Source organism: Lepisma saccharinum, chromosome 7, assembly GCF_977018435.1.
Source record: "Lepisma saccharinum chromosome 7, izLepSacc3.1, whole genome shotgun sequence".
In the NCBI taxonomy this organism is placed as follows: domain Eukaryota; kingdom Metazoa; phylum Arthropoda; class Insecta; order Zygentoma; family Lepismatidae; genus Lepisma; species Lepisma saccharinum.
The window spans coordinates 78317147-78339506 of NC_139235.1; the positions used below are offsets into that span (position 1 = coordinate 78317147).

Sequence of the window (22360 nt, forward strand, 5' to 3'; positions counted from 1 at the left end):
CTTACAATGTTTACCAATGCACCTGCCCCCGTTTCAAGATCCAAGATCCAGGGATTCCACAGGCTTTGAACCCTGGCAAACTTGTAGATTCGTAATTACATGCAAGCTCAAGGAGAACTGGCCTTTGTATGTCGAAAGCTGGACGGAAGTTAGTAAGTGTACTCTTCTTAATTTGGACTCCAAAGGGACACGAAAAAAATGGAATTATTATTATTAAAGAGTTTTCTGGGGAGCATGGGCGTCGGGAAGGGGGTGGGGGTTGAACGGGTCGGTGGACCCCCCTGGAAATTGACATCGTTCATTTATAGATACAAGAAAGCCGAAGGTTTGTTACTCTTATTGTTAAGAACAGAAATAAAGTTTAATTTAGTTAGTATTCGAACAGAATAAGCAAAGTAAAAATGCATTGGATCCAAAACGTTGAGTGAAAAATACAGGAACAAGGAACATATTCTACCATTTCATCCAAAGAACAAATGGTTCCACAGTTTCCAAAATTCTAATAATTACAGTTCTAGGTGAGAGGTCACACAACAAACATTATGAAAAAAAAATCCCCTAACATTTAAAGTCCTTTCTTGAACTTTCTTGCAAAAGTTATTACTGTATCAAAATGCATTTTAGATAGATACTAACTGCATAAAATGCAAACGAAATAATGGAAAATAGTTGTTCTGGTATTCACTCGTTTGGTAGATTGAGTCTCCCCATTTACATAATAATAATAATAATAAATAATTATTGTAATTTCAAAAAATATATATTTGTGTTAGTTTATAATATTTATTATAGTATAATGACATTTATAACCGTGGTAATAGTACGTATTATTTTTCTACTATACAACTTCTATCATTTGCCCGACAACCCCTGCAAAAATTTCTGGCGACGCACATGCTGGTGAGCAATTGTTGAACATCGAAAATTGTCTGATTCATTTGGTTTATTGAAGGGACACTCACAAAGAACACCCAACAAATTTGAATTCAGTTTGAATTGTTGTTTTTAAGTCCACTTTATGCACAGTAAGGCTAATCGGGACTGCACCTACAGTTTAAAGTGCTATCCGAACCACTATGGGCCTCCACCGGGTATCGAACCCGGGATGCCTTGATTACAAGGCGATGACGTTACGTCTTGGGACTCCTGGACCCTTGGCGTCGTAGCGCGCTGTGCTAACCATTCCGTCAAGAAGGTCGGCAATAGACTTTACTGACAAAATTTTTTGGCATAATAGGGACTACGATTATTAGAGCTTCTAATGTAAGTGTTCAGTTTTTCCCCCTTTCTGATTCTACCATAGCTACTTCAAATGTTTACCCATCATGGAAAGCAATGATTGACTATTCATACTACCAAGGAAGCATTTAGGGGTGGGTCCATGGGGTCCGGACCTTAACTGCTCAGGTGACGTAACACTAAGGCCACGCCATCTGTTGATAATTATTTGAACTTAACCTGTGGTCGAGAGAGAGAGAGAGAGAGAGAGAGAGTGGTCAAAATATTCAAATTCGAATTTTTGTTTTTAAGTTCACTTTATGCACAGACAGGCCAATCGGGACTGGACCTACAGTTTAACGTGGGATCCGAACTTCTATGTGCCACCAACGGGTATCGAGATAGGGACCCCTTGATTACAAGGCGACGATAAAATGACCAAAAATACTACACAGGGCTATGGCAAGTCACATTTAATTTGCCAAGTTTAAATGTTACAATTTACCAAATCTGAATAAGTCGCATTTCAATTTAGCAAGTATGGATAAGTCGCATTTCAGTTTACCAAGTCTGAATAAGTCGCTTTTTAAATTAGCAAGTATGAATAAGTATCATTTTAAATTAGCAAGTATGAATAAGTCGCATTTCAATTTACCAAGTCTGAATAAGTCGCATTTCAAATTTACCAAGTCTGAATAAGTAGCATTTTAAATTAGCAAGTATGAATAAGTCGCATTTCAATTTACCAAGTCTGAATAAGTCGCATTTCAATTTACCAAGTCTGAATAAGTCGCATTTCAATATAGCAAGTCTGAATAAGTCGCATTTCAATTTATCAAGCTTGAATAAGTCGCATTTTAAATTAGCAAGTATGAATAAGTCGCATTTCAATTTACTAAGTCTGAATAAGTCGCATTTCAATTAACCAAGTCTGAATAAGTCGCATTTCAATTTACCAAGTCTAAATGGGTCGCATTTCGATTTATCAAGTCTGAATAAGACGCATTTTAAATTGGCAAGTATGATTAAATCGCATTTCAATTAATTTTACGTAATTTGCCAAAGTTTTAATGAGACAAGTCTCTCGGACAATCAGTCTTGGTGTGTCTCCTCCCTGATCTCATGTAGACAATTCACTGGCGTTCTAGTCTTGACTTCGTGTCTTCAGGCCATTTTCAAAAAAGCAATCCTTAGTATAAATTATCACATGTTATTTAGGCCTCCCCTCAAAGAAATTTCCTCTCTTTGGCAGAATAGATATTCCAGCTAGTTTTGCTTTGCTGTTTCGTCCGAAAAACCTACCCTCTGTTGCTCTCTCCCTTCACCCTCCCGTGTGTTAATAGGCAAGAAACTTATTTACCCTCCACGGAGGGAAAAAACTTTCTCGCGGTCGCGATCCGACACCTGCTAACCCAGAACCGGATTAGCAATGTGACCCTTAGCGTGTGACTTCCTATTTTATTGTGGTAATTAGATAGAAAGTTTGGAAGAGTTTGTGCTGCAAAGGGTATACTGAAGGAGAAATTGGTCATTAATCCTACTTCTTCTTTTTCTTCGTATCCCTCTCTCTCTCTCTCTATCTGTCTCTTTCATTTGGGGCCTCCTCGGTAATGTACTGGTTAATACTTTGACCTTGCCCGAAAGATGTAAAACTGTACTTGAAACGAGCATACTACATACTCGAAGCCTTGGACTGGAAGCGAATTGTACTTCGACTGCAGCGTCAAATACGATCAGTAGGGAAGGGATTTTAAGGTGCAAATTATGGCTGGGAAGGAGAAAAAAGGTTCTGAAAATGTTTTCAAAAAGGTGCTGACAAAATGCCTTTATTCGATGCCCTCTTTTTCTGCCCCTTCTGTATATAATGCGCGCGGACCGCATAGAGAACTGTTGTTGAGCGCGGACCGCGTAGAGAACTGTGGTTCTGCCGAATAGGTTTTGTTGAAGTTTGTGTTTTCTCTCGCGGGTTTTGCTACATTATCTTGGGGACTATTGAGGCTGCAATGATTATATTATACCATTTTGTAGCTCTCGTTCTGCTCTATAAAATGAGACTATAGGATTTTATGTAGCTGCTCAAGAAGAGTGTAAATCATTTACTTTTCTGTCCACTTTTTTAACAAAACATGAAAGAAAAGGAAGGAAAAAGCTGCTGAAGCATCAAAGAGGGGGTAAAAAGGGGCTTATCTCACGAAAGGGTGCAACAAAGTGTGTTCATTTTACTTGATTCCATGTCCTAAAATACATATCTCAAACGACCGGTATGAAAACAACTATATTTTTCGAAAGGTGATGCACCTTAAAATCCGTTCCCTAACGGTCAGTAGATAAAACTAAGACCACATTGTTTTTCCAGCATTATAAACACTAGCTTTTGCACTAAAGAAATCACATAGCATTTTAAAAAATTCTTACACTTACATTTCAACACAGAAAGTCTACAACTAACATTTCACTGACATTCAGCTTTCATGGTTTCAAACAAATGAAAATCAAGTGCACGCGTCAAGTATTCAAGCCTGCAATCTCGCGTGCTACATGCTGCGGTCTCGTTCCTCGTTTAATTGGAGCTTCCGAATTGCTCTAGATGACGTCACTTCCGGCAAGACCATACTTCAAGCTGCTTTTTGGCAGTGACGTGCGGTGACGTCGACACTTGGGGTAGCAGTCATTGGCGTGCTCAAGGGGGGTGGGGTTGGTGTGGGTCACACCCCTCCCCCCCTTATGGCCCAGTATTCATAAAAAAGGAATGTCAATAAGAGGAAAAGATTGCAAAATGATGAATGAGTACTGAAAAAAAGTACACGTAAACCTCGCCCACATTAGAAAATAAAAAACGATTTGATTTGACTCTAAGCCAGAGATCCTGGGTTCGGAACTCAGTTTAGCCATGGGTATTCTTTGTGTGTGGCCCTTCATCAATTTTATCGTATCATCTTCGCGATTAGCCAAAAGTGGCGGAAAATCGAAGTAAAATAAACGAAATCAAGCAATCAATCAATGCTTTGACTTAATTTTTGTTACTTAGCGTCGCTTTTTTTGTCACATTTGGTTAATTGCGAAGATGATACGATAAAATTAATGAAGGGACAAACACAAATAACACCCATGCCAAGGACGGGGTTCGAACCCGGAACTCCTGGTGTCGTAGCGCGACTCCCCCACGGTTGGTTGATTTGGGTGTTTTAAGTACACTTTATGCACAGAAACAAAACAGGTAACAAAACACACTTTTTTGTAGTTTCTTCAAAAATATTCATTTGGCTATTTGAGTTCTGAGATACATTTTTCATTCCAAATTATTTCATTATTCACTGCAAAATACAACACATAAGAATGCGCAGTCATCACGGGTTCGAATCCTGGCCTGGATTATTCATATGAGGCCCCTTCATCAATTTCATCATATCTTTACTCATCCTCATTTTCGCGATAACCAAATGTGGCAGAAAATCGAAGTAAAATAAACCAAACCAACAACAATATGAACGCGCGTTCTCTCGCCCAAATAAATACATCCGTATTTATGACTGTTAGAGGACAAGAGTAGTATATTTAAAAAAACAAACTATTAAAATGAGAGTGAGAGAGAGCCCGAGCACACATTGTAATTTAATCATTATAGCTATATTCCATACTTGAAAAAAAGAAAGCATAACGTTATTGTCTGCACATAACACGTTCCCATTTCATAAATAATAAAACTACATCCCATATTATACATACATATTGTACAACGTATAAAAGGTTGTGTAAATACAGAGAACATAAGTACTGCAGAAAATTTTACCCTGTGTTCTTTAGAGGATTTACAAAAAATCTATGAGAAACCAATCCCTTATCTGTCCTATAGGAGATTGACTGGGGGACCTGAAAGCCCGGGCTTCAACCATTGCAGCGGTGAGCGACGGGGCAAGGGAGGTAGAGGTAGAAATCTTCCTTTTCCTTGGGCCGGTCGTTTCTACCTGGAAACTGGTCTGGCGGAAGAAGAGCGAGCTAGGGTATCCAGCCAGCTTTGCCCGCGGAGAACACCGATGGACGAGAAGCGCGTGGAAAAGAAAGTGTTGCATATGAACTGTGGCTTTAACAAGACAATAAATATTGTGATTTGAATATAATTCGAGATGTGAGATTGATTGATCTATCTCTGCTAGACTAGCTACTCCTCAGTGCACGTCACTGCTTTTTGGACATTTCGGACAGAGCCTTTATCTTGTAATCACCAATCTCTTTGGGGACGAATAACGGTGGTTCGGATCAGGTTTAAGACTGTGGGTTCAATCCTGATTAGCTCTCATGTGCATACATTGAAATTGAAGCATATTTTGTCAAAGATTTCTTCCGTCTCCCCTCACTTCTCACTAGAATGCTGGACTCATGATCTTGCCAACGAGGGTGTTCAGTTTGAGTTCTGGTATGGGCATAGGTGTATGCTCATCAATTACATCTAGCCGACTTCCGTGGCGTAGCGGTTAGCACATCGCGCCAGGGGTCCCAAGTTCGAATCCCACCCTGGGCATGGGTGCCCTTTGTGAGCGTTCCTTTATCGATTTATTCATCAAATCATCACTCCTCCCCATTGTCATTATTACCTAAAAGTGGCTGAAAAGCGATGCTAAATAACAAAAAATTAAATTAAAGTCAATTTAAGCTAATCATCATTCATCCTCATCGTCGCAATTAGCCAAATGTGGCAGAAAAGTGAAGATAAGTAACAAAAATCAAAATAAATAAATTTCTTCTTCCCCTTCCCCCCTCTCTCTAGTTTCTAAAGTTATTCCTAGATGGCCCTAAAAAGCAGGAAGACAATGTTTCGTTGAGTCCATATCACACGCCAGAAATATTTCAAAACGGACTCTTCCATGAGTATGTCTGAAATTTAATTGGGAAAGAGGTTTGAATAAATTTAAATAGGTCAATAAAACTGTGCTTCCTCTATTGGTTGTGCTAGGATGCACATAGATATCCTCTACCAGTAACGTAACAAGTTGGGGGCTGTTGTAGGTTATTTATCCATTCTCTCATCCCACTTTGCAATGAGTTTTTAAGCACAGTTGGCCAATGTAAAAGGATTTTCCAATGTCAACTATTGTTCTGACGAAACAATTGTGGATTGTTCTGTAACGTAGTCTCTCTTTATTCATTTGAAAATCTGTTTGCATGTAATATATTGGATTGATTGGATTGATTTGGTGTTTTAAGTCCACTTTATGCACAGTAATGCTAATCGGGACTGGACCTACAGTTTAAAGTGGGATCCGAACCACTTGTGCCTCCACCGGGTATCGAACCCGGGACCCCTTGATTACAAGGCGACGACGCTACCACTGTACATGGGGAGGCATGTAAAATAAATCAGATAGAATGTTTCACAACAAATGAAACGGTCACACGAACAACGTTCTAAGCAATATAAACTAAATTTTTCAGCCTCGCAGCTCGATATTTTGGCAATGCCATGGTTAATGATATATACATGGTACGAATTTTGAAATGAAGAAATAAAGAACAACTCAGTGGAAAAACAATAACATGCTCGACCTCGTTGGTGGAGTGGTTAGCACAGCGCGCTACGATGAATTGGGTCACACAATTCAGGACTACTGCATCCATTGTCAACAGGAGGACTCCTGGACTCCTTTTCCTTCCGATGTCAAAATGTCGTCAGAGAACAGCTGCGTTACGGTAGCTGTCCACTTTATGCACTGTAAGGCTAATCGGGATGGGACCTACAGTTTAAAGTGGGATCCGAATCACTATATGCCTCCACCGGGTATCGAACCCTGTTTCTAAAGAACGTTTCACAGCCAACGTTCGATGCTCTTCCGACTAACGCTGAAGGCTTTAAACCGCTCCACCCAGGGGGGTGTGTTTCAGCACGCCACCTACAATGATGTCGGTATGGCGTCAAATTAAAATCGTCTAATTGTTTCTGGCTCACCCTGCATAAGACTGTCCCTGAATGCTTTTTTTTTATCCTTCCATTAGCTTATTTACGCTTTTTGCCCTTATTGAACTATTTTCCAGAAGAAGACGTCAATGATACTGCACTACAATCGGCCATATTGCGCTCTGTTGCAATGTTGTTCGTCCAGAAAGTTCTGTCATTTGTGTATCAAAGTTGAAAATAATATCACCATGCTTAATACAATATTCCATATTACATCCTTTTTGACAAAAACGTAGGTTACAACTTTGAATGTAAATGTTGTTAAGTTCATATTAAGCTGCAGCGAAAATTTGAGCATTTTCCTTGTCAAGCCTGTGTCAGCTTACAAGGTACCTGGTCATGATTATCTCGAGAACCGGTCGACAGAAGAGTTTCAAATATTACCTGAGCACTGACAAAGGATATTTCTAGAGAACCACTATTTGATATTTTCATTTTCTTTTCAGGATGTAACAAGACCATCCGGACCTCACGCCTCATCAAGAGCCCAAGGGTCATCTCGTCCAATCACGGCCAAGAAGTCCACTGCGTGTTCCATCTGCTTGCGTACGGTCTCAGTGACCAAATTTTCGAGATCACCTTCCGCAGTTTCAGCGTTGGACAGCTGGCGAACAGGACGTCATGCAAAGGAGGGTACTTCCAAATAGCCGACGACGAGAGTCTACTGCCGACAGCTGGGTTTTTCTGCGGTTCCCTTGAAGGTTCTAGCAGGTTCTTCCTTCACGAAGGACGGCGCATGGTCCTCGTGTTCCACGCAGACCGCTACAACAAGGATACCTTCTTCCTAGCTCAGAGTTCTGTGTTACCAAGACTATTTGCTCAAGAACGTCACAAAGAACTTGTTCTAGTGACTCCCGGAAAGACTATCCAAGGGACTCAGTGTGATCGGGTCTACCTCAACTGTCACGGATTCTGTGACGTCATCTCCCCGGGATATCCAGGATTTTACCAGAGGAACCTTACTTGTCGATACTACGTCATATTCAACGAGTCTGACGTCAGGATGACGATAGGAGGTCAGCATTATGACACCTTCGACGTCATGAAGTCACCGGTCAACCCTGGAACACTTTGCCAAAACTCCACCAGATGTCCTAGTAACGTGAGCAGAAGGAAAAGGAAGAAGAAGAGAAAGAGATCTGGGATAATCGTGGATGAATGTCCGTTCGACTATGTGGTGGTCTATGACGGAACGGACGACAAGAAGGTCCTCATAGGAAAATTCTGCGGAACCGGATACTTTCCGCAAATTGTCTCCAGCAAACGGGAAACCCTTATTGAGTTCGTGACATCACCAGCCGGTACGATGATGCACGACGGTTTCCACTTATCAGTGGGATCGGAGACGAGGCGAGGCAAACCTGGACAAAATATTTCGATCTTGCCTCAGAGTACCACCAGATGCATGTTGGAGTTCAAGAGTAATGACCAAGCACGACATGGGCATGTATACTCCCTCCGGCACTGGTACCCACCTGGATTTGTCTGCACGTACAGGATCGTTGGACAGCCAGGAGAGAGAGTCTGGCTTAATTTTGTGAAGTTCTACGCTGCGGATACCAGTACATGCGGTGACTACTTGTCACTCTTTGACGGACTAGAAGCGGACGTGAAGGCCCTCAAGGGAATCTACTGCGGGAACTCTACTCGTCCTAAATCTACTCTGTCTACTAACAAAGACTTGACTGTCCAGTTCCATAGCCCAGGAGGATCATACAATGGCCTGCAATTTTCGTATACCCTCTTCTACATGTTTATAGATACACAACATGCAGGCCAGCCAATCTCAGATACATACTGTGACGAGGTCTTCAACAGCTCACTCAACACTCGGGGACAATTCAATTTGCTGTCCAGCAGGTATAAGCTGAAGAGAAAATATTTGAACTGCCAGTTCCAATTTCTAGGAAACGCACTTGAAAAGGTTAAAATAACCTTTACGAAAGTTAGGTTTGACCCGTTGCACTACTGTGCTGATTACGAGAGACGAAACTGTGTACTGACTAGTGATCCACACTACGATAGGCTGATATTATTGGATGGTGCGTCAGAGCCAATTGACTGCTTGTGCGGTGAAGTGTCGTTGCCTCTAGTGTTCTACTCAACAGGACCTGATCTGAGGTTACAGTTAGTTCTTCAGAAAATTTTGCCAGTAGCTTATAAGAATTTTGACTTGTATTTGTTTGAAGGTGAGTACGAGTTTCTGCAGGCAGGATGTGGTGAATACAGTGCCAATGGTGTTTACGGATCGATAGTGTTTCCATCCACCATCACATCCAGCAGAAGTCATGTTCACTGTAAGTGGGTGTTAGAAAGCAGGGTAGGCCGACACATATTAATCAAATTCCAATACCTAACCTTACAGGACGATTGCTCATTCAACAAGCTGACAATTCGATTCGGGGAACCTCAAAAGGCATCAAGCATGGTAGTGCTTTGTAAAGACAATGCAACATCTGAAGTTCTTCCTCCAGATTGGGACAAGCCAATGCTGGATGACGAAGCGAACAGCAGACAGAAGGTAACAGTGGAACTACTTGCGACTCACGCGCAGGTGAAATTCAAACTGTTGTGGTCTGAGTTCATGAAAAAGTACTTTGTGAAAAGGAAACCCCACGATGATGGAAACCAACTCTGGGAGAACCCGAACTGTGGATTCACTTGCCCAGATAACAATACCTGCGTACCTTACGAGCTTGTGTGCAACGGTCTTATAAACTGTCCCCAGAAGAACTTGGAAGGTCTGCCTCTTGACGAAATGCTCAGCGTTTGCGATTTTGTAGACGCAACATCCAAATGGACTCTACTGGCGATTGGAACCTTGTTTTTAATTATTCTGATGATAATTTTCATCGTTTTTGTGCGTCGATATAAACCGATGATCAATATGGAAGTCAGTGGTTCTAAATAAGTGTCTGAAGTAAGATATTCAGACAATTCTAAAGATATCAATATGTATGTATGATCCTAATATCAATTACAGTACACAATACTTGACCCATCCACGCAGTTGTCGCAAATCCTGACTTAGCAACTTGGTTTTACTTACATCTCCGGGTCACTTTCTGTGGTCAAGTTCTCTGAACTTTTAACTCCATACTCAACTATAAGCAGCACGGGTACTGTTATGTATCACAAGCTACGAGATTTCAAAATGTACCTTAGGCTACTGCCACCAATGGCCTCCCCGATGGAGTAGTGGTAGCGTCATTGCCTTGCAAATCAAGGGGTTCCAGGTTCGATACCAGGTTTGAGGCACATAGTGGTTCGGATCCTTGAACAGTTGGCCAAATCCAGATGAGCTTATCCTGACATAAAGTGAGTTTAAAATCACAAGAACCAAAATCTGCGAGCAGTAAATCTCGTCTAGTTTATTTTCTGTCCAATTTAACCTATCTTTGCTGCAGATAGCTTAACTTTATCTTCCTATTCTAACAATATCACGCCTAATATAACTTTACCAGGCTCAGGCTTACCTGTCATAAACAGTCGAAAGTAAGTTTCATACTTCCATCACTACCAAATAGTCATAAATTATTTTATTAACAGTTTAAAACTTTGACTTGCACTGCCATCTTTTGGATGGTGCTGAAATCATTACTAAAACTTTTACCGTTGTTAAGTTTACAATGTGCTTAGCTTTATAGTTCATAATTTTAGAAAATATTTCAATTGAACTGAAAATCAATACGACAGTTATATCACGTAGGCGTATCAATCCATAGGATTATTATTTATTTTATTTTAACTTTCTCTAGAAGTTTCAATTCACCAAGGTTCATTCACTTGTTTACTCTAACTGTCCCCACCTCTCAGGTATTTGAATTATGCACAGTCGAGTGTTAAGCAGACTTCCACTTCCTGATATATTGAGGCTACAAGATTTACAACAGGTAAACAAGTAGTAAGCTGTTTACAATAATAGGAAGGTAAAAACTCACGTATCAGCGTATAGGAAGTCTCCTCTGACTGGGGTTTAGAGGTGCGGACAGACTGGCAGGAGACTCACTTTTCGATTTGATTAGAGACAGGCAAGAGCACTTTGGGGAAGAGAGAAGGACAGCAGTCTACCTGACTTAGGTGAACTACCTACCAAGCCTGGAGAAAAGATAGGTTTATTTTACTCTTCGATATTAACTTCATCATCATTCTTCTAAGTGTAGACAGGTATTTATCCTAATCCTTACCATGTATGATTCGGGTTCGAAGGTGTTGACACGAATTGACGTCTCACGTATATCTCCCTTTATGTAGAACCTTTATTTACACTTTTACCCTTCGCCGTATAGCCTACATCTTTCCATTACAGATCCATTATCAACTGCTCCCGGTTGACTTTTGTCTCATAACACACAGAATTGCACTTATCAAGACTTGACTCTACGAGCACACTATTTACCATAGCGCTAACCCGTCCCCGCAGTTTATCACGCAGAGGTCCCTAAACTACGGCGCTCAATCTGTGTGTATTTCTATACATCCATAAAAACTGCCTCAATACATCGGGCCTTGTATCGAAGTCTGGGATTCTGAGAGATATGAGAGACCGTAATCCTTGCATCCTCGCATCCTGGGTCATGGCGGTTGCTGTGGTTTGAAGTTCCAGTCGTGAGACTTTGCCTTCGTGTGATTGTGAATCGTATTTGTCTTTTGTCATGGCTTTTGGTTAGTCGATTGTCAGGTAATTGTCACTTGCTACTGTCGCAAGTGTAAGGATTGACTTGGTAATAGGATTTAAACTTGACGTATGTCTAGGTGAGGGATTACTTAGAGACAATTTTAAGGTTTTAAAGGTGGCAGCAGGTGTGCTGCAAGAGATTGACTAAAGTAAGGTAATGCCCCTGAGGGGAGTTGGAAAAGGTATGTATTGTTTTAGGTAAGGGGCTCTTAACTAAGTTGGTTAGGAAAAATTTTGGTGAGAGGATGCTTAACGGCTAGGTATTTAGGTTAAATATGGGTTGAAACTAGAAGTTCTAGTTCTAGAAGATCTGTCAGATTGCCGGATGAAGAGTAGGTCTTCTCGTGTGGAGCGGTCACCCATCCAACTAGTGACCAGACTCAGTGCCGCTTAACATCGAATATCGCGGTGATCCATCCATTTTGTGACCAGGCGTAGCACTGCTTGTCTTTGGAGTTGTACTGCTATTGTTGTAGTCTTGGCGTCCTGTATGTTCTTCTTGCCAGTGGTACCTGGCCAATAAAGTTGATTGTAGGATTCGGGTGGTGACGTTGGGATGCCCAGAATTTTGTCTCCTCCCTCATCATGAATTCAAACAGGGTTTCCATGTCGAGGTCGTCGTGGATTTGAATGTTCCTGATAAATCTGTCAGCGCCGTATATTATGCGTAACGTTCTGTTTTGGACAGATTGCAGCCTGCTGATGTTAGAGTTCGCAGCGTGTTCCCATACTACGTACGCATAGGTGATAAAGGTGCGGATAACGATCTTGTAGATGGCTATTCTGGTCTGAAGTGGAAGTACTTGCTTCGTAGTATTGGATATAGGCTTCCCAATCGTTGAGAAACCTTGTTTGCTATGTCCCAGATGTGCTGTTTAAAGGTGACGACAAGTCGGAACCGGTATTTATACCCCAACCACCGAGGCAAGGTCCTATTGTTACGTTTCAAACGGGGAAGCCGATGAGGGAACACAACCGTTGGCTTCCCCGACTACCGGGCAAAAAACAACCTAGACAGAGCATGTACACCGAAATACACTTTTACATAAATATTTCCCTTTTTGCAGCTGTGTGCGTAAAAGCCACACAGCAAAGGTTCTGATATCCAACGAGTGACTATTTGCCATTTCTAGCTGTTTAAGGTATTTTTATTTCAATTGTACCTTTTGCTGCCAAGCGTTTAACTTGTCGTTATGACAAGTGCTCTCATCGTTAATGAGAGAGCTACATCACCCATTGGGAGTGGCAGGTTCGATCCCATCATTCATTAGAATGATACGTGATGAAGATGCGAAAATATGAAATAAGTGAAAAATTTAGTTTTATTAATAAGTTTTTTAAAAAAAAAAACTCCCCAAAATTTTTGCTAACTTGTCTAGTTTTTCATTAGTATGTCATTGCAACAATCATTTTTTTAGAATGCATAGGGTTTAAAGGTTTCATTCAAGTTAACATTAATGGGGGAAGAATATTTTCATGCCATGATAGATGTCGAGACTTTAACTCTTGATCAGTTATTAGAGATAGCTCAAGGGTCTGTAAGCATTAATCTTGATATTAGTGGTCCAAGTGCAAGGTGAACCCTCAAGTTCAAGCGTAACCCAATTCTCGCTAGACGCCTTCAGCAACAATATTAGAGAAACAACTTCGCGAAAAGCAATTAGATGAACAACCCCAACACAGTTTGAAACTATGGCTCACTCTCGGTTTGTTCCCCCCACGATATTAGAGGGTATCCCATTGCAAGAGATAGCCGGGGAAGACGTCACAAAATTTTTGGATAAGGTAGACAGCTTAGCCATCATAAATGGCTTGGACAATACCAAAAAGCATCAAATTCTAGCCTAATGTCACATGACCAACTTCCCATTTAAGAAAATATTATATTCAAGATGGCGGCCATCTTGGTTGCATGGTCTGGAAGGTTTATCCCCTCCTCTACATCATGTGTCGGCACATTGCATTCGAGTGTGTCAGCCTGTTTGTGTTTTACTTGGGTGGTTCCACACAATTGGCCCACCTGTATTAAGTTATCTTAAGTTCAAGTGACATATTGGGACAATAATGTTTCGGAATATGTTAGGCAGCTTCAGATGATAAAGCCTAAATAAAGTTATTCTAGATTCTTCGTGCTGTGCTTGATTATTAAGTAAACCTATATTCTTACCAAATCAGCTGCTAGTGGCGTCTGTTGCAAATGATTTGTAAATAATATCGTCCGGAAATCCATCCTGAAATCTTGAGAATGAACTTTGTAATAATCTTAAATTCACGAAATTTTGAAGACATGGAGGTAGGTGTTTTATATGTCTGATATTGTAATATTACGTACCAATTTATTCAATTGTAGTGTCTATGTGATATCACGTATATAAGTGATATTATTGTTTTGTGAAAATCAGAACCCTGCGTTAGTATGGGAATTATGTCTGCAACAGAAATAGCAGTGGCATGATTTCCTAATATATTTACATATTTATTGCACAATATGGTATGGTTAAAATTCTTAAAGTTGAAAAAGAAAAAAGTGCATTTGAATAACAAAATACTATTGCTGTTTGAAACACATAAAGCAAAATTTCGAAAGCATATAAATACTTTTTTTTATTCTATACGTGAAAAAAGTATAAACAATGTGTATAAAACTATAATTTTGTGTATACGACTATAAATATTGTGTATGAAACTATAAACACTGCATAAAATTTTTGTAAGAAGTTATAAAAATTGCTCATTTGACTGGAAATTGTCGTATGTGACTATGTAATATGTGTAGTATCAGAAATTGTGTGAGAGGCTATAAACACTGTGTGTGATGATTTAAATGTTATATAAGGCTTTATGAACCGTGTGTGCTACACAGACAACCTTGTATAAGTTGGTATGAATGTTGTTCAAGTGTGTTGTAATCTGTACTGTAGGTGTGTTAAAAAATCTACAGCTGAAGTAATATAATTTACATATTCACGTGTACAAATATTGTAATGATTGTACTTTGTACCCTCAGTGTATATTCAGTTCAATAACATACATATGGTATTGAAAATTATCAATATTACAATTTATATAAGTGAAGCCTATTAAAATTGAGTGAGTAGGTATCTTCAAATTCTTCTTTTCCAATATGAAACTTGGATCTTTATCTTGTCTGAAATTACTTAACATATATAAGGTAAGATATCGAACCGAAGTGTAAAGTACTAACGGGAAATGCTGAACATTTATGACCATCAAGATGTGTATTTTGGTATTCTATAATTGTTTCCTTCCACTATCCCAATTGGGATTTAGCACAAGAAGATACAATGCTTACCACCACGCGTAAATAATTTACACATCCGACGTCCAATTGAGTTTCATTTCCAATTATTATTTTATTTTCCCCTTCGTGTTTATCGTCGCTTGTCTCTAGCGAAACATCTAACCAGAAAATTCAATTGAATTGGTCTCCTTTCGATCAATCAGGTAAGGTTGTTTCTTACAATAACTAACAAAGAGTAATCCTGCGAGACAGACCATCGTTATAAATCTCCTCACTCCTAACAGCCTATTCCACTAAGATATATATACTGCAGTAGTGAGTCAAATTTAAATTTCCCGCTCGTTCAATTGGACCACAAGCCTCTGCGATTACCTGAACCTTTATCATTAATCAACTGCGAGGATTGTTTCTGTTTTTCAAAAATATCTAATTGACAATCGACGCATGGAACATTATTGCCAAGTGTTCATTGAAGGTCTTCTTGCCAGAGACTAGTGGCGTGAGGAACAAGATGAGAGCTTATATCGTTTTCTTTTTGGTTTATGTAGTTGCAGTGTCATCTACCGAGAAAAACTACAAATGGTAGGTACATAACGGTACAAGGGTGGTATTGTCTAAGTATTTACATGAATTTTTTGTATCGTAATGAGCCTGTGTTGGATACTGATAAATTGCTTATCTCTGTGAAGCTGCCAAACTAAATATCCTTGGTTCGAGTCCCAGCTCCAGATATTGGAATTTTTCTGTACTCTTAATTTTGAAAAAATTAAGTGTGTTTATAATTTATCATGGAGTATTCAATGGATTCTACGCACTGGCAGCACCCTACGGATTACTCTAAGAAGAATTCTAAAACTTATATGATCGATTACTAAACTATAGTTTTGAAAAAGTAATCGATCATATAAGTTTTAGAGTCGAACATAGATTAGTATTTAGTGGATTTATACATGTCCTTGACGATATACTAAGAACCTAAATTGAAACTGAGCTTCAAGCAGAATTGCCTACTTTTAAATTGGGAAAATTACACCGTTAACATTGCAAAGCTTTTCTGGTAACCCCGTATTAAGATATTTTATGATAATTTAAAGTACTTTTTTAATGTTCAGTAGGCCTATAGTTAGTGTGAAGAATTCACGGGGTACACAGCACACTGCTTTGTAATTACAGTGAAATACGCCGTTAAAAAAAATATATGACCCGAAAATCTATCGTGAGATTGCAAGGTGATGCGCCCGAAAATATAGTTCCACATTTGAGGTAATTTCAGTTTCTGACCATTATATTCACGATAAGTGAAGTGATTCCATACACTTTCCTGTTAAAACATTCATATTTTATTTCAACTTAAGCAGCTCAGGATCGATAGCAGCCAACGTTTAAGTAATGATGACAAACAGCAATAATTTAAGAGTAAGTCTAGAGAATTCTACCGCGAGAATCAGTCGGTGGCGGACCAACTTCGAGTCCCCATTTGAAGAGAAATGTCAACACTTTGTTCTGATAAAATCTTAAAAGGTTAAAGCCAAATAGTCCTGTATTTGTCTATGCAAGTTTGTATTTACAGTGTAAGCAACTAAACTAAATATATCAGTGTAATAATTACGCCATCTGTAATTGGACAGTGTTTAAGGTGCATTCAATAAATAACCGGAAAATTAGTATAAAAAATCTAAAATTCGACCGTGATTGTTATATGTATGTTATTTTGTGAAGGCATCTGTAAGCTATTCATAGCTGGAGCTGGCACGCCTGCCTCGCGCACGGAAAGCTGGGAAACAGTTACACAAGATGGCGGCACACTTACAGGAGTGCTCCAAGCTGGAGCAGTAAAGTGTCGTGAGATTTTTGTTGAGTGAAGGCGTGAAACCGATAGAAATTCATCGCCGCATGACAGTTCAGTACGGTGACAACTGTGTGAGTCGATCAGAAGTATACGAGTGGGCTGAGAAGTTCAAACAGGGCATAACCTGTGTTGAAGATTCTCCTCCTCCAGGTTGCTCTGTCACTGCAGTCACGGAAAGCAACATTGCTCAAGTGGGGGACTTGATACGGGAGAACCGGTGTATTACTGTCAGTGAAATTCCTTCCCAGATGGAAATAAGTGTAGGATCAGCCCACCATATCAGTCATGACATACTGATCCACGAAAAACTGAAACCAGCAATTCTGCAGAGACGACGTGGTCTGGTGTCCACTGGTGTGCTTTTGCTCTATGTCAATGCGAGACCACACACTGCCAGTGTCACTTTGTCTACCATCGGGGACCTAAAGTATGAGTGCTTACCCCACCCTCCATATTCGCCAGATCTCGCACCTTCCGATTTCCACACCTTTGGCCCACTCAAAGATGGACTAAGTGGATCGAGGCGGATTGCTACATTCATTTCTCCCAATAGTGCCTACTCCACTGCTGGCATAGATTGTCCTTTAGTACATTTAAACCTTTTGAAAGTTGGAATACTCCACCAGTACATCGTGCGTTATCGGTAGGTACAAAACCATTAGACTTCCCTGTACACTGTGTGTGGTGAGAGAAATAAGGGACAACTTGGAGTTTCAAATATGACACGTTCTTTAGTCAAAAGAACATGATTTAACTACCAGGACAAATAATAAGTTCACATGAAAGACTCGAAAGCATACACGTGATGCCTCTCAGGGTATGGGGGTAATATCTATCTTCGTTGTTCAAACCAAAGTTTGCACTAAGAAAAAGGAAGTCTATTTTACTTATTTACAAACTAAATACTTATATTTCTAACATATAATCCATGTCACTCAAAGAAATTAAACTTCTTATAATTCAACTTCATCACTCTATTAAAAAAGAAAAAAACGAGCCCGAAATTCCAAGTACAGACAAAACACAATCGTAATTGCCATGGCAACAGCTCTTAACAAGATGAGTATATACAGGTTAGTCACTATCCTGACATTATCAGTGATAGGTAAATTACAGAAATTAAGATTAAAGAACAATAAACATTTGTACAAGAGAAAAGATAATTAATAACAATAAATATTAGTGCAATGAGAAAGGACGTGTCAAATATTGGTACTACTTTTTCATGCTATATTTTGAGGGTTTGACAGGTCAAAATACTCTTCTTATACACTAAGATCTCTGAATATTTAAGCCTTCTATTAGTTTTAAGCGTCTTGGAATATATAGCTTAATTGTAGACACCAAGAAAAAATGAATAGCGATTGCTATTTTCCACTTGCATTATTCCGACATTTCATCATCCTCGAAATACATCAATTTAAGGTTGATGAACTTGATGCATACATAAATCGACACAGTGAAACGTGTAATTTTGGTTTCTTTGAAATGGTCGTGCCTGGTCTTCTCATGGATGCATTTAAGTACATCATACGGAGCAGCAACTAATACAAGTATATCTTGATGCACAGAACGCGCAACATCAGCAGATTATGCACTTTGATGTGTTATTTGATTTAATATATTTGTGTCAACTGACACATTTTGCGCTCTGTGCGTAGTTTTACATATTTTTTTAATGTTTCAATTTTTAAGTATTTTTAAACAAAGTTTTCTAAAAAGATTCACGAAAAAAACGCAACATTTCTGGCAAAATATGCAGTTCACAATTAAGAAACATATAAATTATATATTACAGATATTTTTGGCTGCTTACAGAGATTTTGTAACGCTCTGAGCGATATTAGGCACAGCTGCGAGGAGATTTAAAGAAAGGAAAGACGAATGGGAGTTCGAACATAGCTTAATAAATCTTTCGAGCAGGCCTCATCTCCAGGAAGTGGCGGCGATTGGGTTCCAAAACCGTCGGGAAGGGGGGGGGGCAAAGTGTCAAAACTGTGGGGCAAGGACAGTATATTTCCCTGTCTAGATAAGGTTTAGCATAGTGCGGGGCAAATGTGGCGAAAAGATGGGGGCAACTGCCCTCCCTCGCCCCCCCTAATTGCCGCCACTGCCAGCAAAGCATCAACTCGGGACAAGCCCCGGCACCTACCGACCTGGACTGTTTAATGTACACCCAACAGCAAAAGAAACAGCTCTTGCTTTGACTCATTGTCACCCAACAGGTCGGTAGGTGTATTGCACAATATGATGATAATGAATTGAAACAATGAATCGAATCAACATAGGGCCTCCCCGATGGCGCAATGGTAGTAGCGTCGTCGCCTTGTAATCAAGGGGCACATAGTAGTTCGGACCCCACTTTAAACCGTAGGTCCAGTCCCGATTAGCCTTACTGTGCATAAAGTGGACTTAAAACACCAAATCAACCAACCAAATCGAACCAACATAGTTGCATTCCTTAAAACAATATAGCAGGTAGAATAAAGAAGTAATAAATTAGCAGTGGACAATTTGCGTACCATTATCTTTGCCGTTCACTCTCTACACACTGGCGCACTGTTAACTATAACTTACATACTGTATGTACAATTTGTAACATCTCAACTCAAATTAGTATCTGGATGCTGGTACAAATTGTTCAGTTTTACAATATAGAGTATTAAAGTACACGTAGTAATTAGTTCATAATATACTAACATAAATATGCACATATAAACTAATTCAAAATGCAGAATAATTTTACTAGTATTGAACATTAAACTATCGTTTAATGCCAGCTAAAACTACCCCATCTCTCATTTCAGTTACAAGTTCATAAAGATAGATATACCAGATATATTAACCAAGCTCTGTCTGAACAACATATACGACAAGCCTGAGTATGATTTCTTCCTGCCCCTTGTAATAGGACGACCAACAAAAGTGTTGGTGCCACCCCAACACTACCCAGCACTGCAGAGATATTTAAAGGAGAACGGCATTCCGTACACCATTCTTGAGGAAGATGTATCCCGGTATTTATATTTATTATTATTACGGCTAAGGTTTCTGTGACTTAAAAACTTAGAAATACAAATTAAATTGCCTAAATAATAAAGAAAAATCGAAGCTTAATAAATTTCAAAACAGGACTTTTTTTTAAACATATATATATTCGTTCCTCTATATTTACGACCTGCAATCTCAGTTATATTTACAATCTAATAAATATGTAATCATTGTGTTGAAAAGAGTGTACCAATTTACATTAATGTTTCTATTTTTCAGAAAGATTTTACCAGCGCTACCGTGAGCTATGCAGATGCAGCACTACTATAGAGAAAATTGACCATACAAGAATCTAGTGCCATCTATTGGTTAATTTTAGTAACACAATTTTTGTAAATTTCTCGGATTTTCAATCAACAAGAGTGTAATAAAATGTCATGCAATCAAGACACACGATTGGGATACTCTTTCATTAATTAATGGACACAGACAATATTGAGGCAATGACAAAAGTAAACGTAAACAACACAACGCTTTGACGTATATATAGAGAAATGATGTGAGGGGATCTACTTTCAGCAGCGTAAGGATATTAATTCAGGGTGGCTACCATAATAACTAGAGCCCGGAAGTTTGGCAAAATGCCTCTTTTTATCTACTGCATATATTGATACATTTTTTCCGGATATACGTTTCTTATGTTGTTTCGAATGTTTTGAAAGCCTTTTCATTTTGCCTATTTTGCCTATTTGGGACCCCACTGCCTATTTTTAATTATAATGCCTTTTTTTTGCCTTTTTCAATGAAATTTGACACTTTTTTTAAAAAAAAATGTGTATATAAATTATTTTTCTCCCAAAAAACGTTGTTGGCATTTATTTTTCTTCCGTTTATTATGTGAATAATTTTCGCCTTATTTAAGTAATATTGAACTCACGCATGTTTCAACATTGCTGAAGGAGAAAAGTGTAAGAAAAAAGTATTTCATCCTGAGTCAGGATATTGCCTTTCGGTTAACATTTCTTGTGCATGATTGACTGCTGAAGTGGACAGGTTGATTTCGAACACAAAGAAAATATTTCTGAAATCTCCTTCTCGAACCCGAAAATTTCAGGAAGTTGCGATTGAGCTTAGTTTACCTCAGCAACCAGTCTTGACGAGATAAGGAACCTGGATATCAGCAGCTATATATTATGCTAACAACCTTCAAAAAATCAGTGAGGTGATCGATGCTCTTCCAGAAAATGAAGCGGCTTCAATTCGTGAAGTGAAAAAACTCCTGTGCTATTCAAGTTTACTTTTGCACATTATGGTGCATTCCCAGAGACAATTACAATTACAGAACTTAAAAAAACACCTTGTAGCATCCATGAAAATGTACGAGGAATCTATGCAGCAGATGATGGAAGTGCCAGGAGAAAAGGGGTCAGCTGTTACGGAAAAGTGCTAACGGGTAGTGAGTGCAAATGAGGACTTGAAACAATTGAAAACAATTTGTGATATTCTAAAAGGTGAAAATGCTGTTACCAAAATGAGTCCAGCTACATTAGCTTGTTAAATGTTTAGAACTTAAAAAGCACCTTGTAGTTATGTGCAATCAAGACGGAGAAAATTGAAATGTTCTTCCCAATTTAGATTTTAACATTTTGCCAGAAATTATAGATAAAAGTAAGCGACTTCTAAATGTGCCTTTTTTCGGTTTATTTTGCCTTTTTTTCATTTTTAGTGCCTATTTACCACATTATAAATGCCTTTTTGCCTGCCTATTTTAACGAAAATAAATGCCTGAACTTCCGGGCTCTAATAATAACAAATCCAAAATTCTTGACTTCTTTTTTCGTTCTTCTTAACCTTTATTTTTAACCTTTATTTATACGACCTGTACTTAGTTATTAGCATTAAGGAAATAATATTTATTTAATTAAAAATCCCTATCAAATGGCCAGTTAAGATGAAAACTGAAACTGTATTTGACAAGAGAATTAAACTTGCTTTATCTATTACGGACATTTTACTTTCTCTTGGTAAACAAGGCTTAGCATTAAGAGGCCATAACAAAAAAAGGGGGGCAACTACCCCCTTGCTCCACTAATTTACAATTATTCATTTAATACAGCATGTCATTCCACTAGTCATCGAAATCGCAGCTGTAGTAATCATAGCCAAAAATAATCAAACACAAAACAAACCCATATTAATGAAAGTAAATGAGTTACGTTTCGTGAGAAACCCTGGCTGGGACCAATATATTTACAGACAAGATAATACTGGAACCAACAAACATGAAAAGCACTTTGTTACAAGACACATGGTTTCGTTTACATTAACTTAGGTCTAACAGTGTGCTAGGAATAGCCACATTGCTGCGTGGAATTGGATATAATGAGATTCTGTTTTGAATATTCGTAATTT

The 22360-nt window shown here is 38.9% G+C and overlaps 2 protein-coding genes across 2 annotated transcripts in view; both read left to right on the forward strand.

Moving 5' to 3' along the window:
* Positions 1-11934, forward strand: part of LOC145990517 (uncharacterized) — a 59411-nt gene extending 47477 nt beyond the window's left edge. The window contains exon 2 of the mRNA XM_083126213.1: positions 7615-11934. Within this exon, the coding sequence (XP_082982339.1) occupies positions 7615-10079 (2465 nt within the window). The 3' untranslated portion in view covers positions 10080-11934. The remainder of the gene's footprint in view (positions 1-7614) is intronic.
* Positions 11935-15492: 3558 nt separating this feature from the next.
* LOC145990282 (uncharacterized) lies at positions 15493-20412 on the forward strand. The gene is made up of 3 exons (XM_083125972.1): positions 15493-15690; positions 19765-19974; positions 20228-20412. Exons 1-3 carry the CDS (start codon positions 15620-15622, stop codon positions 20250-20252), a joined length of 306 nt encoding a protein of 101 aa, XP_082982098.1. The 5' UTR covers positions 15493-15619; the 3' UTR covers positions 20253-20412.
* Positions 20413-22360: the final 1948 nt, after the last annotated feature.